The sequence below is a fragment of the Vipera ursinii genome, assembly GCF_947247035.1.
Source record: "Vipera ursinii genome assembly, chromosome: 1".
NCBI classification, from domain to species: domain Eukaryota; kingdom Metazoa; phylum Chordata; class Lepidosauria; order Squamata; family Viperidae; genus Vipera; species Vipera ursinii.
Window position 1 is genome coordinate 180,912,715 of NC_139512.1, and position 19,814 is coordinate 180,932,528.

The 19,814-nt window shown below is 42.0% G+C and overlaps 1 protein-coding gene across 2 annotated transcripts in view; it reads right to left on the reverse strand.

Annotated features, from left to right (window-relative positions):
• Positions 1-7,314: 7,314 nt before the first annotated feature.
• Positions 7,315-19,814, reverse strand: part of ERBB4 (erb-b2 receptor tyrosine kinase 4) — a gene marked incomplete at both ends in the record, with an annotated part of 1,101,913 nt that continues 1,089,413 nt past the window's right edge. For both annotated transcript variants that reach the window (XM_083354418.1, XM_083354419.1), the window contains 2 exons: positions 7,315-7,760; positions 12,684-12,981. In XM_083354418.1, coding sequence (XP_083210544.1) covers positions 7,315-7,760; positions 12,684-12,981 — 744 coding nt within the window. The remainder of the gene's footprint in view (positions 7,761-12,683; positions 12,982-19,814) is intronic.

Below are 19,814 nucleotides of genomic sequence, written 5' to 3' on the forward strand. Positions count from 1 at the left end.
CTAACAAAAGTAATTCAATTCTGAAGATGAACTCACTTCAGAAGACATCCTTTACCTTTATACGCTTTTGTAGCAGCATGGCCCTAGCATATTAATCCTATTCAGTACCTTGGAATTTAAATGAATAATAGGCTGGATATTAAAGCAAGGAATGTTTTGAATAGAATAGAACGGAACAGAACGGAACAGAACAGAACAGAACAGAACAGAACAGAACAGAACAGAACAGAATAGAATAGAATAGAATAGAATAGAATCTGGAAGGGACCTTGGAGGTCTTCTAGTACAGCCCCCGCTCAAGCAGGAGAATCTATACCATTTCAGACAAGTAACTGTCTAGTCTCTTCTTAAAAGCCTCCAATGATGGAGTGCCCATGATTTCTGAGGGCAAGCTGTCCCACTGGTTAATTGTCCTCACTGCTAGGAAGTTTCTCCTTAATTCCAGGTTGCTTCTCTCCTTGATCAGTTTCCAAACATTGTTTCTTGTCCTGCTTTGGAGAATAATGTGACCCTCTGTTCTCTGTGGCAGCCCCTCAGATACTGGAATACTGCTATCATGTCACCCCTATTTCTTCTTTTTTTTAGACTAGTGAAACCCAAGTCCTGCAGCCATTCTTCATGTTTTAGTCTCCAGGCCTTGGATCATCTTAATTCAGGGGTGTCAAACTGCCAGCCCATGGGCCAGTTTCATCATACCAAAGCTGCACCCACTCTATTGCCGGCAATGACATGGCAAATTTGACACCCGTGCTCTTCTTTTCCAAAGTCTCATCATCTTTTTGTAGTATGGTGACCAAAACCGGTTGCAGTATTAAGCTGAATTAAGAATCTGTATTAATGTTCTAGAACAAATTAGATTGCAGTGACTGGCAATGCTCCTTGCCAAAGGACTAGATTATGCAAATGGGGGAGGGGAGATTGAAGTGAACTCTTTCAAATCATAAGTACATGTTGGTGGAAGTGCTGCTTCTAAGAGAGGGCAAGTCTGGATTTACACATACAGAGGAATTTACAGTACATATAGAAATTTCCAGTGGTGGGATTCAAATATGTGAACAACTGGTTCTCTGTGTGGATGCCACTTCTGGAGGTCCATTCTGGGCCTGGGTAACAAAAAATTAGCTACCGCTTCTGCTGAAGTGGTGCAAACTGGCTGAATCCCACCACTGGAAATTTCCCTTTGTAGTAAGTAAATCCAGTTATTCAAGTCGATGGTCCTTTTGTAGAAAATGAAAGGCGAGTATGTGACAATGATACATTCCACACTTTATATCCCACCTTTCTTATTTTAATAAATACAGTAGCAAACATATCTAATCCTTCTTCTTCCCCCTCAACAACAACCCTGTGAGACTGAACTGAGAGAGAGTAACTGGTCCAAAGTCATTCAGCTGGCTTTCCTGCCTAAAGGTTTCTAGCCTGATGCCTTAACCACTACACCAAATTGTCTCACATGTTTGCAAATATGTCTTGGGGGTGAGGAAGGGGAAGAATGGAATGAGAGCTGTGACCACCTCACACCAGAATGTAAACTTTGCATCCTATGCCATTTTCCAGTATAGTTTTTGCTTGTATTTTTTTCTCCACATCGAACACAATGGTAAAAGTGCCCTTCACAGTCCTGGCTGTTCTCTACAGGAAACCTAACAGGATGAAGATTAATTCACACGGCATACAATGTAGTTGGATGTTAAGACACAGCTTGAATTTAAACTTTAGGTTAAACTTCATCGCCTTTTAATTGCTGTTTTCCAGAATTTGAAAAAGTGATCCAAGGGAGAAATTACTGCCACAGCAGAAAAAAAAAGACTTCTATTTTCCTTTACCATGTTGGGGGGGGGGGCGTGTTAATGCAGAAAATTACAGCATATAACTAGACTTTCATTTTTAGTTTGCCACAGGATGCTTGAAAAGTGGTTCTAGTACAACGGAAGTATTCAGTTTCAAACACTGTGTAGTAGGCATAGGATTCTACATGCTCATTTTGGGATCAAAAATAATATACCCTTCAGTTGCATTTGACTCATAATGGTGTGGCTTACGCCGACTAAGAGTTCACATTGTCTGTGGATGATAGCTTTTGTTCAATTTATTGGCTGTAGAATGGTTGTGATGTGTGCCATCTCAGTTCAGTCTGATAAGACTTTCAGTAATCAAACCTTCACTTTCTGAGGCAGCATTTTCTCTCCAACTAGTTTGATAAGGATTCTTATATCAACTAAGACATTTAATCCAGAGAATTGAACATTTTAAAAAAAATCAGGAGTAGGATTACTGCTCCCTGAGGTACACTTTCTTATGAAATGTTACAGCTCTCAACTATACTCTCTGATTCGTAGAATTGTACTCATTTATTTGCCTGTATAATCCATGGGTATAAAATTACACCTATGAGATTTCTCCCTCCACCAAGGGTAGAAAACTTTCTGAAGCACCAGCATGATTGCAAGCACCAAAAATCCATGCTGACAGAGGGCATAAAAAGAATTCCCCTCAAGTGAAGCAGTTGAATTGCAACTGAGAACCACCGTAGCCTTCACTTTAAGGCATTTCTGCATTACCACCATTAACATGCCATTGCTTTCCCACTCTCCACACCAACATGCAGGGAACCACTGAAGTAATCATTAGCCAATTACAGTTCTTCTAGCTGAGAGCACAGAAAATGCCATTTCAAAGAGGGCCTCCTAGAAAAACAAATATACTGCTTGTTGAAAAAAGGATAAATAATAGTGCTAGTTCCCAATCCACTAACCTTGCTTGCAGTGCATCTAGGGTGCACTTGTATGGCCACTGGTGTAAATATAAGAAGTTTTGGCATAAGGAAAAAGGTCCTGGATGTGTAGCTGCCTTCTTTCATTCAGTCAGTCCCCAATGACTGCTGCAAAGTAGACTTAGCACTCTGACAGGATTTTAACTGAGGCCTTCCTTCACAGAGGCTCAGGGTCTAATCCCTGGAGCTGAAGGATGCACTGGGGGGGTTGCTGCTGCAGAAAGCAAAGGAAGATTGATCAGTGTGGTTGACTTTCAACTCATTCCTTCTTCCTTCCAGAGGAGATACTTATTGCCAATGCAAAACAAGGTGAGATATACTGCTGGTTTATGTTGCTAGGAGGCCGTAGGATGAAACAGAAGTTTCTTCTAGTGAGAAAACCAGATTCTCAGAACAGCAATTAAAAGCAACTTCAACTAAACTGAGACAGTCTCAAGTCTCTAACAATTTGATAGCATGAGATCAAATAAGTTGTACACCAATCTTGAAACAGCAGGAAGTTGTGCTATGGTGGATTTCCTTATTACCATTGTACACTAATTACATGCCTCGTATGACAAATGAGAATTATGTAAATTAAACAAATATATTTCACTTGAGATATTTGTGGATATTAATCCTGGCCAGCAGTACATTTGGTTCATTTTTTAACTGATTTTTTTTGTACTGTCATTTGGAAAAAAAATAGCTTGGACAATACTTTAAAGAATAATTATAATCACAGTTTCACAGCTATAGCTAGTATGAGATTTTGAATTAACAACTGGTTGGAAAAACTAAAATTTTATGCTATCTTTCTGATTCAAATAATTTCATTCCAAAATCCTAAGGAACAAAAACAGTAATCCTAAAATCTAACATCTATTATTATACAGTCCAATATTTTACATGAGAAAATAAACTAATATGATGAAGTTAGGATTTAATCTGCCTAGTCTTTATGATGAAGTATAAAGAGAAACATGCCTTAATATTGGCCCAATGATGTCCTAATCACTGCATGGAGAAATTTGCAATATAATTGGTTTGATTTATTTATTTAATTACCAAGTTTTTAAAATCCCACCTCATAAATATTAAGTGTGGGATTGTTTAAAAGAAACTGCGTATATAATGAGCTGCATTTGCATGAAATGTAGCAGGAAAGGAATACCTTTAAAAATTCAAAAAGCTATCCATTCATAAAAACTTGTTTAAATAAGCGGTCCTGTATTGCAATAGAAAATAGGTTTGTTCTAGGGTCTGGCTCTACAACTCCATTACTATAATGCCTACAATTAAAACCAGATCTTGTGAATTTCACTGGATCCAGCAGTGGAATAACAAGGAGTCTGACCTGCCAGGCTCTCTTCTAGAATCAAGAGAGAGGCAATTCACACAGGAAACTCTTAAGGACTTATAGGTGGAGCACAGAAATGTGCCAGTTAATGGCTATTTGTTTGGGAAATTAGAAGTGTTGAAGTTTCATGGCTCCTTCTGGCAAGTTCTGTACATAAGTAGGGAGTGATAACTATTGAGAAGAATGGAAGCAACTGCTAATGGCAGGATTTAACAAGCTATCAACCTGGAAGAATCAATGATTTAGGCATCGGGATTACAACATACATAGATAACACACTAGGTCCCATATGGTGACCTTCAGCCAATAAATAGTACACATATTAGTTGCAAAGCTATGGCAGATTATAAATGTAAGTCAGGCAACTAGAAGACACAAGCTCTTTAAATGAAGATAGCTAGAAAAAGATAAAGCAATGGTTTTCAAAATATTCCTAATTTTTAAGACCACTCTTTTCTCTTTTAAAATAAAAGCATATCTATGACTTACATTTTAACTACTTTTCCTTCTTCAGCATTTGCAATAAAAGCAAACTCACTGTCTTGGATGGATCATATTAACTATTCAAGTTTTAATGAAGAATTAGAAGGTTTCAGTGTTATTTTTTTTTAAAAAAATCAAAGTTTGAAGCAAGGCATGGATGTCTGCAAGAAGTAGGGCATGTGACAGAATGTATGTTGTGATATTCTGATGCACACTCCACCTCAGTGTTGTGTACACTACAGTGCATGTAGGAGAAAATGAAAGTTACACAATGTTATCATAATGCTTGTTTTGTCATTTTGTCATTATCTTAGTTAGCAATGGAGGCGTACAGAGTTATGATTTTGTTTGCCTAACTGAAGATCTGGCCCTTTCAAAATTTCATTTTATATTAAATAAAGGAAGAAGGAAAAAAGGAAACCATCAAGTGCACATTTAAGCAGAGAAATTGTTTACTGTTTCATACCTTTTCTATGGATACCTGCAGAATATGTGGGGTTCAGTTTGAGAATTTGGGGGCTAAGGGTGTTCAACAAGCTGCACCTTGAAGAAAAATAAATTGCTTATCTGAAGAAAAGTAAATATCCAGGTAAAGCCAGAAAGCTTGTTTTGAGACAAGAAGTTCAAACACTTCTCTAAATGTCATTAACATCTGAGTTTTCTAATTTGAGAATACCAGCAAGCAATATTCTAGATCAATCGTGGGCAGAACAATTAATTTTGTATTATGTGCATTCCATATTACATTGGAAAAGGGATTTGGGGTTGCAAGATTTGATGGTTTGGTTCTTTTTTTATATAACCTACTTGCTTGGGTCCTTTGTGGTCACAGCTGTAGGTGTCCTAACAATTGGCTATGTAAGATCTGTCCAGATTACTCACTGTGTGTGTCATGTTTTGGCTCCTGCCTTTATCTTCAGTAAAATCATTCTGTTGCTGATACCCTTGTGGGATATCTTTTGTTCTTTGCTGAATCCCAAAAGGACATGACTTTCATACAGCATACCGAATAAATGAATAATGACCTGCTTTTTAAGAGTATCAGCTTTTATATCCATTAGCTGTCAAGCAAGGAAGCCCAAAGCCTACCTCTTGCAAGGGTTTCTTAACATACTTCTTTATATTTCTGAAGATAATCTTTATCTTGTTGCACTCCTTAAATTTTGTCCAACAGAGTCAAGTACAAATATTATTTCTAGACTGAATCTCTGGTCTTCTACCTTTATTCTCTGCTTTGAAATTATCAATGCCAAACTGCATACACTAAGGTAACTGATTCCTCCTAAAACTACATTCCATATATATTAAGATAGGAAAATGGCGGTGGTTCTTTTTTCTGTTCTTGTGCCTTTTAATGCTACACTTTCAAGGAACCAACTATTTTTCTTTAAATCAGCATGTAAGAGCCAAAAGTAAAAAATAAATGGGCAAACGCTGGGAGATTACTTACAGATTTGATTGGGAATATAACAGCCACATCCACTCTTAATTAGTTTAAATTCTTGTTTAGTGTTTCTTCTTCGTGCTAGAACAAAACCTCTCAATAACAGTCTCACAATAGTCTTTACTGGGGAGCTCAAATCAGTCCTTTTACCTTCAGAATTTCCTTCATATGTGCTCCTTTTCCTGTAAGAGCCAATAGCCAAAGTTGGTACTTCAATATTATTCCTGTGAGTAGTAGTTGCACTGAGGAATAAAGTTCCAAAGGCTTGACTTTCACTTTGTTTGGGCAATTCCAGAGTCACCTTTCATATATAGCTATAGTATATATATATATGTGTATGTATTATTATTCATTTTACATTTTAAATTATTTTATTTTGCTGGTCACTTCCATATTGCTTCATTCAGATTCCAGAATAACGTTCAGAGTAAGGAGAAAATAAAAAGAGAATGAAAAAGAAAACTTTAAGTGCAAACTAATTTTCCAGTGATTTCCCGAGTGTGTTTTACCTGTCATTACCTTTTCTTTTTCCATTTTCCCTCCTGACCCTGCCTTAAAAATGTTAAAATGTTTAAAAATCCAGTGTTACTCTTCCTTCTAGTGCTATATAATGCTCTCAGTTTCAGCTGATAAAGAAATGGAGAGGAGAATTATTACATGTTGCATTCAGTGTGTATAAAAGATAATCAGGAGGCTCTCTTTATATAAATATTCATTGGCATTCTGCCCTCAAAAACTCAAGCTAGTGTGTGTGTGTGTGTGTGTGTGTGTGTGTGTGTGTGTACACATAACAGTGTATGTATGTATGTATGTATATGTGTGTATATATATATATATGTGTGTGTGTGTGTGTGTGTGTTTACCATTTGAAACTGTCTTGCCTTCTGCAGAAATGCTTCAGAGGCTCTGGCAATTCCTGCTGATAGAAACTGACCGGGGTGATTTTCTTGGCAGACCCAGAGCTGGATCACTATAAGAACACCAGCCTGACAGCAGGCAACCACTTCAGAGGCTGTTCCTAGCCTGCATGGCTGGTCTGACCTTTTCTTCCTTGGAAGAAGTGCTTGGAAAGGAAGAAAGGGCAGAATTTTTTCCTTTTGCTTCTTCCAAAATTCCTGGAATCATTGACTTAAATGAGTCCCTTCTCTTTGCAGACATCAAACGGAGGGAAGATTTAGCAAGAGAAAGTAAGAAAAGGGGGGAGGAAGAGAAAAGGGGGGGAGGAGGAAGGGGAGGAGGAGAGTGCTGGTATGGCTTCCCCATTTCTTCCTGGGATTACACTACGGTGTTTCGGTGTCTATAGGGTGGAGGGGGAAGCATCATGCCAGGCTTCAAGGAGAACTCTGAGAGGTATTCGGGATTCTCAGCCACAGTGGGCCGGATCCTTCCATTTTGTTTGTAAAAATATTTTGTGCTGTATTCCTGAAGGTAGTCCGGATGCTGTAGGGTACTTCGTGGAGGCAGGCTGTGATTCCAATAACCTGGGTTGTCAAATGCCTTTTTGGGCTTTTCTGGCAACGGAAGCCCATTTTTCTTCAGGTACTCTGCATTTTCAAATGTGTTTGCAAAGGTGTTGAGGTACAATGGCTCATTCACATATTCATCCTCGACTTTGGACTTCCCAGTTTGGCTGTTGTGATAATCTGGGTTGTCCAGAGCTTGAAGATCACCATTCTTCCACCGAGAAACAAATGGGTTCTCCTCTACTGGATTTAAGTGATCTTGGAAAAAGGAAAGAGATGTTAAACCGAAATGAAAATAACAATTTCTACATATATCATACATACACATATATACATATATACATTTATACATACATACATACATACAATGCTTTTTTGTAAAAGAAAAAGGTGCCAGAACTCACACATGCCATACAACCCGCCTTGCCTACCCTACAAGGTTCCATCCAAAAAAGGTGCCGGAACTCCGTTCTGAGCGTTCTATGAGAAAAAAATCCCTGTATATATACACACTAGGAAAAATGCATACAAAATGCATAACTGAGTGAAAAGACAAACAAAACTCCATACACTTGAAACACAAATTTGGAAGCACTCACAGAAATGACTAAAAGGAACTTAAGAGTAGGAACTGAGGCTAAAGATAATGGGCAAAACTATCCCATCCCTGTCAACCTGTCCATTCTTTAAGTTCCCTAATGGAGACATTTCTCTGAGCCCTTTTTTCTTTTTGAGTGAAACACTTCTCTGCTCAAGCATTGACAGCTATGGAATATTCTACTCCTTCTAACACCTAACACTTTTGGTACATGTTTTATTTCATAGTGGTTTTCTTTGCAATGTTGTGTTATTGTTATGCCTTTTATCTTTTTCTGTTTATATTTAGAGTGCTACATCTTCATAACCATAAGGTGCCGTCTTGCTAACATGAGCTGATTGAGGAGGAGCATGCAGACCTGGCTTGCATTACGGAGACCTGGTTGGGCCCAGAGGGCGGGGTCCCCCTTGGTTGATCTTTGCCGATCAGGCTTCCGGGTGCTGCACCAGCCTCGGGCTCAGGGTAGAGGCGGTGGAGTGGCAGTAGTTGCGAGGGAGACCTTATGTCCGCGGGAGGCCACCATAGTCCAGATAGTCGGGTGTGAGTCCCTCCTCCTGAGATGTGGCCCTAGAGCTCAGTTGGGCTTGCTGCTGGTGTACTTTTCGCCTAGTCGCGTAGCAGCAGCCCTGCCTGAGCTTCTCAATATCCTTTCAGGGTTGGTGGTTGAGTTCCCCAAACTTATGGTTTTGGGTGACTTCAACCTACCATCCCTGGGGGGGTCATCTGAGTCTAACCACTTTGCCACCCTCATCGCATCCGCAGTTAATCGCCCGGCCACCCTGTTTAGAGTAACTCGCTCTCTCCTTAATCAGGAGGTGAGGGAGGAGCCCTTTCAGGGTCGAGCCGAGGAGTTTAGTCGATTTCTGTCAGACAAAATCGCTCGGATCCGGACTGGTCTGGACTCCGACTGGGCAGAGTCTGACGATGAGGATACGGGCAGTCTTGTCGATGTTATCTGGGAGGAGTTCGATCCTGTGACTCCTGAAGAAGTGGACAGGATCATGGGGAAGCTGAGCTCCACCACATGTTTGTTGGACCCGTGTCCCTCCTGGCTGATTTATGCGGCCTGGGATGGGACACGAGGCTGGCTCCAGGCAGTGATCACTACCTCTTTGAGTGAGGTTAGCTTTCCCCCTGCCTTGAAGGAGGCGGTGGTGAGACCCCTCCTCAAGAAGCCTGCCTTGGACCCAGCAATATTAAACAACGTTCATCCAGTCTCCAACCTTCGCTTTCTGGCGAAGGTTGTTGAGAGCGTGGTGGCACAGCAGCTCCCTTTGTTCTTGGATGAAGCTGATTATCTAGACACATACCAATCGGGCTTCAGGCCCGGGTACAGCACGGAGACGGCATTGGTCGTGCTGGTGAATGATCGCTGGCGGGCTCGGGACAGGGGTTGCTCCTCTGTCCTAGTCCTTTTAGACCTCTCAGCGGCTTTTAATACCATCAACCATGGTATCTTGCTGCGACGTCTTGGGGTTGGGAGTGGGAGGCACAGTTTTTCAGTGGTTCTTCTCCTACCTTCTGGGACGTTCACAGTCGGTGTTGGCAGGGGGGCAGAGGTCGACCTTGAGGCCTCTCATTTGTGGAGTCCCTCAGGGATCGCTCCTCTCGCCTCTCCTGTTCAACATCTATATGAAGCCGCTGGGTGAGATCATTCGTGGTTTTGGAGTTGGGTATCATCAGTATGATGATGATACCCAGCTTTTTATTTCGACCCCAAACCACCCCAGTGATGCCCTCGATGTGATGTCCCGTTGCCTGGAGGCGGTCCGGGTCTGGATGGGGAGGAACAGGCTTTGGCTCAACCCTGACAAGACTGAGTGGCTGTTCGTGCCGGCATCCCGGGAAATCCCAATTATTCCATCTCTTGCCATGGGGGGTGAGCTATTACCCCCCATAGATAGGGTGCACAACTTGGGGGTCCTTCTAGACTCACAGCTCTCTTTAGAAGAGCATATTGGAGCTGTGACTAGGGGGGCCTTTGCCCAGGTTCGCCTGGTGCGCCAGTTGCGACCCTATCTGGACCAGGATGCCTTGCGTACAGTCACTCATGTGCTCGTGACATCTCGTCTAGATTACTGTAATGCTCTCTACATGGGGCTGCCCTTGAAGTCCAGTCGGAGGCTCCAACTGGTGCAGAATGCAGCCGTGCGAGTTGTGCTGGGAGTCTCTCGATACTCCCATGTTACACCTTTGCTCCGCGAGCTGCATTGGCTGCCGGTTGTCCTCTGGGTGAGATTCAAGGTGTTGGTAATGATTTACAAAGCCCTACATGGCATGGGTCCGGATTACCTATGGCAACACCTGCGGCCGGCGTCAACTTCCCTCCGTCCATTGCGCTCCCACAGTGAGGGCCTCCTCAGGGTGCCTCCGATCAAAGAATGTCGATTGGTGGCCCCCAGGGGGAGGGCGTTCTCTGTGGGCGCGCCAGACCTGTGGAATGGCTTGCCGGTTGAGCTCCGGATGGCCCCCGACCTTCGCTCCTTCCGGCGTGATCTAAAAACGTATTTATTTGAGCAATCTGACCTGGTTTGATGGGTTAGGGTTGGGGTTTTAATATGTTTTTAATTACTGTTTTAAACTTGGGCATTATATTTAATTGTTTTTTAACTTTTGTATTCTGTTTTTATATTTATTGCCCTGTACACTGCCCTGAGTCCTTCGGGAGAAGGGCCGTATAAAAATATAATAAATAATAAATAAATTTCAACTGAGATAAACTCAGTCACATTTCATGTAAGTGAAAACAAGCTGCTCACTAGGAATAGATGAATACAGAATCAACTGAGTTCTTTGACTTCAGGAATACACACACACACACACACACACACACACACACACACACACTATGTAATAATTAAAATACTTCTTAGTTTTCTTTTTCCATCAGAAATATTTGGGCAACTACTTAATTTATTTTGCATTATCATGGAATATATCTGATGGAAAAATAAAACTAAGAAATATTTTAATTATTACATCCTTATTCTGTGATAATATTTTTTAAAATAAGTTTCACCCAACCTTACCCCTAAGGTAGCTTGAAACTTGCACCCGATGGATGCTAGATTGTAAAACTGCATGTTCATTTTCAAGTAAGCAGAGCTCACTTACAGCTTTGCATACATGCCTCAACTATATTAGAGTCAGTGATGCCAAAAAGGTTTCTTTACATTGCCTTACTAAATTTTAGGGAAACAAAACACATCCAAAATGTTACCTAGCTTATTGTTACAAAAGGGGTTTTGAAAGATATACAATACTGAGAGAAAATAATAACTAATGCTTAACTGGTTGCATCTTGGACATGAATATTGATCATAGAAAAGATCAAAAGATCAAAAAAAAAATCTTGCTTTTTGAAAGTTTACTTGCATTTCAACTTTTAATAATAAGCATATAGATTAAACCAAATACATAAACAGACAATATACAAGGAAGCCAAGTCATTCTTGTGGAATTCCAAAAAAATGGGATTGGGGAGAGAACTTCAAAGTATTTTAGCTCTGGTCACTTGAGCTGACTGATTTTTCAGGAAGTAGTGCATTTCATAAAAGCCCATGGGCTGCAGAATGAGTGATACGGATTTTAATTGCTTACAGTACCAAATGTTGAAGCTTGACCAAACAGGATCACCTCTTCCTAGGAAGAGGCAAAGCTTTTTACAGGGGAATGCTATCCTTTTCCATATTATATGGTTGAATACATTAAGGGCAGCAGGAAACAAATGATGTGTTTCCTCTTAGCCCAATGATCATGCTGTTCTGTTGGACATTGGGAAAAGCAAAAAACAAACAAACAAAACCCTTTACTGAAAGAAACCTTTATTCTGTAGCTAAGTTTGCAATGTAATTGATAAGTAAAGCTTTCTCTCAATGTCACAAATAAAATGCCAAAAGTGTGATGTCCTACAAACTCTTCCAACAAACTTTAAAAGCCCATGCAGAAAAACAAGCCTCTGCTTCTAGGAGTCTGTTATGCTAGTCGTATGAAGCACACAGATATACCTTTCATTTTTACAGATTGAATTGATTTGACTAAAACAGAAGAATAATTCAGACAACCAAGTGCTAAACAAGAACCATGTGAAGTGGTCTTTCCGCACTTCCTAAGTCTTCCCAGGTGCACTAAGAGGAGTCAGAGCATACCCATCCTATGACAGCAGGTGGGCCTGCTCTGGGGATAAGTAGCCCCACAAGGAGCCTGGCCTGATGCCCTGTAGGGCTTTAAAGGTTTATGGCTCTTTGGTTGTATGTATGTTTACCCATATGTATAAATGGACGGATTGGCTCCTGAACGCATGGGTGGCCCAAACGTCAGCCTGGGGACCTATGGCTCTTTGGATGGAAAAGGTGATAGTCCCCCTACCTTGCAATGGTCTTTCATCCAAATAAATCTTATGTAATGGTACCACTTACCAATTCAGCTTGAAGAAAGGTGTGGGAGAGATAGTGCCAGCTGATGTGGCAGCCATTCTTGCTAGGATTCATTTTATCTGTATAGAGCTCCAACCACAATACGCTCTGAGCATTGATTTTACTGAGGGGGAGAGGGGAATTATTATCACTATATGAGAGATATACCTGTTTTGCACTTTTCTGGCATTGGAGTCATATACCCTTCTTCATCCAGCTCAGTTCTTGGCCCTCGCTCTTGGATAAAAACCGTTGGGTCAGCGCTATACCGCTGAGTGATACTGTCATCTTGTGAAAGACTTGCCACTTGTTTCCGTAAAGTGCCATTGCAGCAAGTGTCATCACAGATCTCCGCAGCTCCTTGCCTGATGGGAGCTTCTGGAGCTATGCCTGGTATGGCAGTTCTGTATGGCAAAACAACAACTGGTTCTGTAGATAAACTTCCATCTCTGTAGATAAATTGATTCTATAAGAAATATAAAATACCATGTGAAAAAGACCCCACAGAATCAACATTAGAGCATATAGTTTCATGCATATAAGGTTTTCAGTTATTTGTTCAATAGGTACCTTTGCCATACAGAAATTTTAGTAACTGTTTCAGTCAATATTACACAGATTTTTTTATTTTGTTGTTTGATTCTGCAAGCATTCGCTAAAGGAACTGAGTGAATTCCACATGCATAAGTTTGCATTATTGCTGGATTCAACTTAAATTCCATTGGCTTAAAGTAATTCGAGATGCTTATTTTTTTTTCAAATGCTACATTTCAAGAACTGAAACTTGGATTTCAGATTACCATACAAAGAATCTGCTAACTCAAAGAATTGTCTCCCTTACTAGACAATTACTGTCAGGCACCTTGGATCATCATTGGGATGCTGCCATTCTGTTGGGAGGGGGACAATCTTTATTCTGTTGGGAGGGGGGATTTGTGGGTTCTGGGACGTGTTTCTTTTATTTTGTTCTTCTACACTTTGATGCATTGCTTTGGGTGTGAAGGGGGGGGGGAGGAATGTACCTGGGGCCTGCCTTATTTCTGCTCTGGTGAGAAGAGGATGCAACACCTGGGAACCACACTTTAACGCTCTTTCAACTTTCAGTTCCCATAATAACTTCACACCTGTGGATTGGCTGGAAATGGACTGAGCAGTTGGGCACTTGGGTGGGGTTTCGAAGAGAGGGGTTTAATGTAACATTTCACATGGGAAATATTCAGCTCTTGCCTTGCAGTTTGCTTTCACTATCTATCAATAAAAGTTTCTTTTGAAACAATGCCAGTTTCAAGAGTTCTGCTTTCTTGGGAGAACTACCTGAGGCAGCACTTTACATTAGGCAAGTTCTGCAAAGTGGTAGACTGGAGGGACAATAGCTGTACCATGGGGACCATGTACACAATGTCCCACTATGGGAGTGAGCAGGAGGAGACTGAGTGCTGGGGAGAAATCTCCATGAAGACTTACTCCAATGAGAGCCCCTCTGAGTGAATGGAGGAAGCTGCCACCAAGATGGTCTGTTGGCATGGGGAAAAAGGAGGACTGGGAATAGAGGACACAGATGGTTACTCTCACCCATGGCAGCAGGAAGCTAGGCTGTAAGCTCAGGGTGGAACTACTCTACAATGAGGGCAAGTAGGGGAAGAGCCAAGCCAAGCCAAGCCAACCAGCTCATGAAAGAAGCCATAAATTTCATGATGGAAGCCTTCCAGAACCTGAATGTTTAAGAAACTGGTGGCTGCAGGGAAAAGAGCGAAGAACAGGCAGAGGAACCTGCACATGGAGGGACCAAGTCCCCTACCCGAGAGACATTGATGGGCACCACTGCTTTCACAGAAAGGGTGATGACTGCCCAAGCTACCCCATCTTGGGTTAACTCAACTGGGGTAAATGTCCAGAGAACTGGCAGAAGGGGGGCCCAGCAGCCAGAGCAAAAGGCACACCCACCGGGTGTTAAGTTTGATGGGGATACTCAACAGTTGGTGTTTTTCTTTACTCACACCCTCACGTACATGCAAGAATACAGGCAAGACCTTCCCAGTGGAGCAGGGTTAGGGTTGTCACCCTAGCCCTGGAAAGTGCTGTTGCCAGATGGATGGTGATACTGCACATTGTTGATACACCAGAGCTCCAGACCTTTAACTGCTTCATGACTGAGTCAGCATTTTGAAGACCCTTGGCTGATCGGAAGGTGCAAGATCACATTAAGACTACCACCACCGCCCAGTTTCTGAGTACAATGAAGAGTTCCAGGACCTGGCTTGCTTCCTCAACTGGCCAGATGACATCCTGGTAAGATGTTTTAAAGATGGGCATAATGACAATTTATACCATGCCTGCATCATTCAAGTATCCCCTGCTTGCCTCCACAACTGGTGCATTCTAGCTGAAGAAGCGGAGATCGACCAGGCATGGAACCAGTGCCAGTCAGGCAGAGTGTGGAGGCAATCCCCACCAGAAAGGAAAAGGCAGGCAGCAAGAATTCTGGCAGCACCACTGCACTCAACTGCTTGCTTCAAATGTGGTAAGGAAGGCCATTGGGCTGTGGTATGCGACACAAAACCCCCCCACAAAGAAAGGAGACAGGCCATCAGGGGGAAAACCAACCAAGCCTTTCCAACACCCAAAGACATGGCTCTAAAGAGTGCTGAGGTCATAGAGTTCTGTCCCTCCCCAAAGCCAGGAGGGGGAACTCCGACCCCATCAGAGAAAGAACCAGGGATGTCCGACAGCAACTACAATGACAACCCCCTGGTAAGTGGGCTGATTGCACTGGTAACCCTGCCCATAGAACTGTTAATCCCAGGTGTGGGGGAAAAAGTAACCCTAAAAACAGACTCAGGGTGCACCAGATGTTTAATAAGCTCCACCCTAGTAGGAAAACTGCGGGTCTGCCTGAGACTAAAGAACCCAATTGTGTTCTGCCAACTAGATGGGTCTGTCACAGGAGGCATCCCAGCCACCTTTGCCACTGAACCCCCTGGGCTTAACCATGGGGAACCACTCCGAGACTCTAACCTTTATAGTGGCACCCGGCATGGAATGGCCTCTTGTCCTAGGACTGGCTTGGCTGAAAAAATGGAACCCGCAGGTGGACAGGCGAGAGGGGTGCTTAAGGTTCCCAAAGGAACAGAAAACCATGCCTAATAACAGCAACAGCCCCAAAAGGGAATCTAATCAAAAAGTGGCAACTGCCACAAAGAACGAGTGTCTGAGAGGCATACCCAAAGAATGCCACAATTTGGCTGAAGTGTTCAGCAAGATGGGCTCAGACAAACTCCCTCCTCACCAACCCACAGACTGTGCCATTGAGATTGTGCCCGGAGGCAAACTACCAATGCCTAAACTGTATTCCATCCCCCCTCCACACATACACACAGAGAGAGAGAATTAGATGAACTGCACTAGTTTATAGATAAAAATTTGGCTCAGGGTTTCATCCAGCTGACCAGACCCAGGGTCACAGCCCCATTTCTGTTCCAGGAGAACAAAGATGGTTCTCTTTATCTCTGCATTGATTGCAAGGCCTGAATACAGTATGCATGGAAAATGTGTACCCCTTGCCCCTCATGAAGGACATGCTGACCTCTCTAAGGGAACGTGTTTTCCAATAGGACTTACAGGAGGCTTATTACTGGGTCAGAATTAAAGAAGGAGACAACTGTCCCCTGCATTGCTTTCAATTTAGAGTGTTCCCATTTGGACTACAAGGAGCCCCTGCAGTGTTTATGCAACTATATATATACAACTTTATTGATTAGCCCTTGGGCCATATCAAAGTACAAAGTTCCAGCAACAAACCGTCACCAAAACTAGATAAAAGCAATCCGAAATGGAATTTGATAAAATACAATTTAAAATGGAATTAAAATACAATTTAAGTTAAAATAGTAATAAAATACAAATTTAAGATATAGATAAAATATGGTAACATTATATTTCGGAGTCGCCCTTACAATCTACCCCAATCAGTCCCACATATGCAGATCTTAACTGGAACATTTTGTTTAAATACTGTGCTACGTTGAATGTTATTTTCAAGTTCTGGCCGGACATAAGGTAAGTTATTTTGATATGGGGATCCCAATGGGTCATTCGTTTGGTATATAGACCAAGATACCTGTCTCTCACCCTCTTATATGCAACTGATAAATGAAGTGCTACGTGAGCACCTGTATAAAGGAGTTTTGGTGTACCTGGATGATATATTAATCAACATCAAAATGAAAGCTGAGTATGTAAAATTGGTCAGAGCGCTCCTAAACAAACTGCATGCTGCCAAACCTTTGAAGTGTGAATTTCACAAGAAAGAGATTGACTACCTAGGCTCACGGATCTTCCATGAGTGGGTGGAAATGGACCCAGAGAAAGTACAAGCCATTTTAGATTGGGAAACCTCATGTACCAGGAAGCAAGTGCAAAGTTTCTTGGGCTTCACCAATTTCTATAGGCAGTTCATTCCCTCCTTTGCACAGATTGCACTTCCCATTATGAATCTGTTAAAAACCAAGGGGTAGGCAAGCCAAAACCTAGCCAGCTGCTAAAGTGGACTATGGAATGCCAAAAGTTGAAAAAAACTTTTTTCTGCGGAGCCAGTACTGAGGCACCCAGACCCAGAGAAACCATTTGTCATTCAAGCCAACACTAGCAATGTGGCCATAGGTGTGGTACTTCTTCAGGAAAATGGAAAGGGCCTGCACATACACTTCAAAAAAGCTGACAGAGACGGAACAAAGCTGGACAGTGTGGGAAAAGGAAGCCTATGCAGTAAGGTGGGCCTTCCTCACCTGGAGGCATTCTTTAGAAGGGAGCAAAATCCCTTTCCAAGTTTCAACTGATCATAAAAATCTAGAAGTGCTGAAAACCCCAAGGAAGCTGTCTCCTAAGCAAGCATGGTGGGCCCAACACTTCCAGCACTTCAATTTTACCCTCCACTATTTACCAGGAGGAAAAAACTTCCTGGCAGACCCTCTATTGAGGCTGCCACCATACAACATCATAAAAGCTGAAATAATCAAACCGTTGTGCCCAGTGCAGCAATTAGCAGCCTCAGTAATCATGAGGATGCAATTGAAAGGCACCCCATCACTAGACAACACTGTCACGTTGTCCTTTAAACAAGTCCTGGAAAAGGACGGTTTCTTAGTCATAAAAACCTCTTCTCCATGTGGGAGGGGCTATCATGGGTAGGAGGGAAGCTGTATATCATGGCCAGTTTTAGACTAAAGACTATGTAAACATTCCATGACTCAAAAGTGGTGGGATATTTCAGTTTTGTAAAGACCCTACACCTCTTAAAGAAACAATTTTGGTGGCCTTCTATAAAAAAAAGATATTGAGGGTTATGTGGCTATCTACTCTTTATGTGCAGCAGCAAAATAGAGGCAGGGGAAAATGTCTGGCTTTCTGCAGCCGGTCGCAGACCCTTCAGCACCCTGGAGAGAGATTTCTATGAACTTTATCATAGGGCTGCCAGAAGGCATGGGAAACATTGTTATTTGGGTGGTGACAGACCTATTTTCAAAACAGGTCCATTTCATTCCTTGCTAAAAGATCCTGACAGTAAAGACTCTATCTGCTCCTCCACCATGTCTACTGCCTACATGAAGCCTCATGTCACATAATTTTGGACAGGGAGGTCCAATTTACTTCAAAATTCTGGAGGACATTTTTGGATCTCCTGGGAATGGATTAGGGTCTGAGTTGTAGTCATCATCCTCAAACAAATGGTGGGACAAAACAAACGAACCCAGTTCTGGAACAGTACATAAGATGCTTTATCAATTACTAGCAGGACTATTGGACCGACCTCCCATTCACTAAAGTAGCTTATAATAACACTGTTCACCCCTCCATTGGGTTCACACCTTTTCAAGTGACCACAGGACAAGAGTTCAACCCAATGCCTGAACTGCCAACTAATGAACTCACAATCCCTTCCCTTAAGGAATGGATGAATCAGCTGCAGAATATTTGCCCAGTTGTCAGAAAGTTGTCTAGATTAGGTTAGAACAGCCTACAAGGCTCAGGCAGATAAAAAGAGAATGGAACCTAAACCATTCTATATTGGGGACAGAGTATACCTATATACTAGGTTCCTGCAATCCCTACAACCCTTTAAAAAACTGGGCCCAAAATTGTGAGACCCTTCCCAATCAAACACATTATAAACCCGGTCACAGTGGAGTTGGAACTCCTCAAAGCTCTAAGGCAAATCCATCCTGTATTCCATTGCAGTCTCCTAAAGCCTAAAATAATCTCACCTTTATGGCCAGTAACTCCCCAGCACCACATCCCATCATAGCAGAGGTTGAACAACACTTTGAAATTAAGAAAATCCTGAACTCACACAGTCACCATGAAGTCACCAAGTATTTGGTGGCCTGGAAAGACCTCCCAGCATCCCAAAACTAATGGGTTCACAAGAAACATGTTACAGCCTCTAGGTTACTCAAACATTTTCATGCACGTTATCCAAATAAACCTGATTAACCAATGGATTTTCTTTCTCCACTTTATTATTTTCTGTTCCTCCAGGTGGATTGCTCCTTCTTTTAAGTGGGGGGGGGGCGGTATGTCAGGTCCCTCAAATCATTATCGGGATGCTACCATTCTGTTGGGAGGGGGGAAAATTGTGGGTTCTGGGATGTGATTCTTTTGCTTTGTTCTTCTACACTTTGATGTATCTCTTTGAGTGTGAAAGGGGGAAGGAATGTGCCTGGGGCCATCTGCCTTATCACTGCTCTGGTGAGAAGAGGATGCAATGCCTGGAAACCACGCTTTATTGCTCTTTCAACTTCCAGTTCACATAACAACTTTGCAACTGTGGATTGGCTGGAAATGGACTGAGCAGTTGGGCACTTGGGAGGGGTTTTGAAGACAGGGATTTAATGTAATGTTTCACATGGGAGATATTCAGATCTTGCCTTGCTTTTCTGCTTTCACTATCTCTCAATAAAAGTTCCTTTTGAAAAAATGCTAGTTTCAAGAGTTCTGCTTTCTTGGGAGAACTAGCTGAGGCAGGACCTTATAACCACCTTATTACACAATAGAAACATGCTATAAATATTAGTCACCAAGAATCATTTTACTTCCTATTAAATTATTGGATGTTTCATATGTGAAAGCATTTTTAAACATGCACCCAAATTTTGCTTTAAATGAAACTCTGGGACAAAAACTGGGCAAGAAACATTCTACCCCTTTCCACATTTTTTAATTAATTCATTAGAATAGTTTTAACAATAACATATTTCTCAAATAGTAGGCTGACTGAATTATGTATTACTACTTAACTATGTA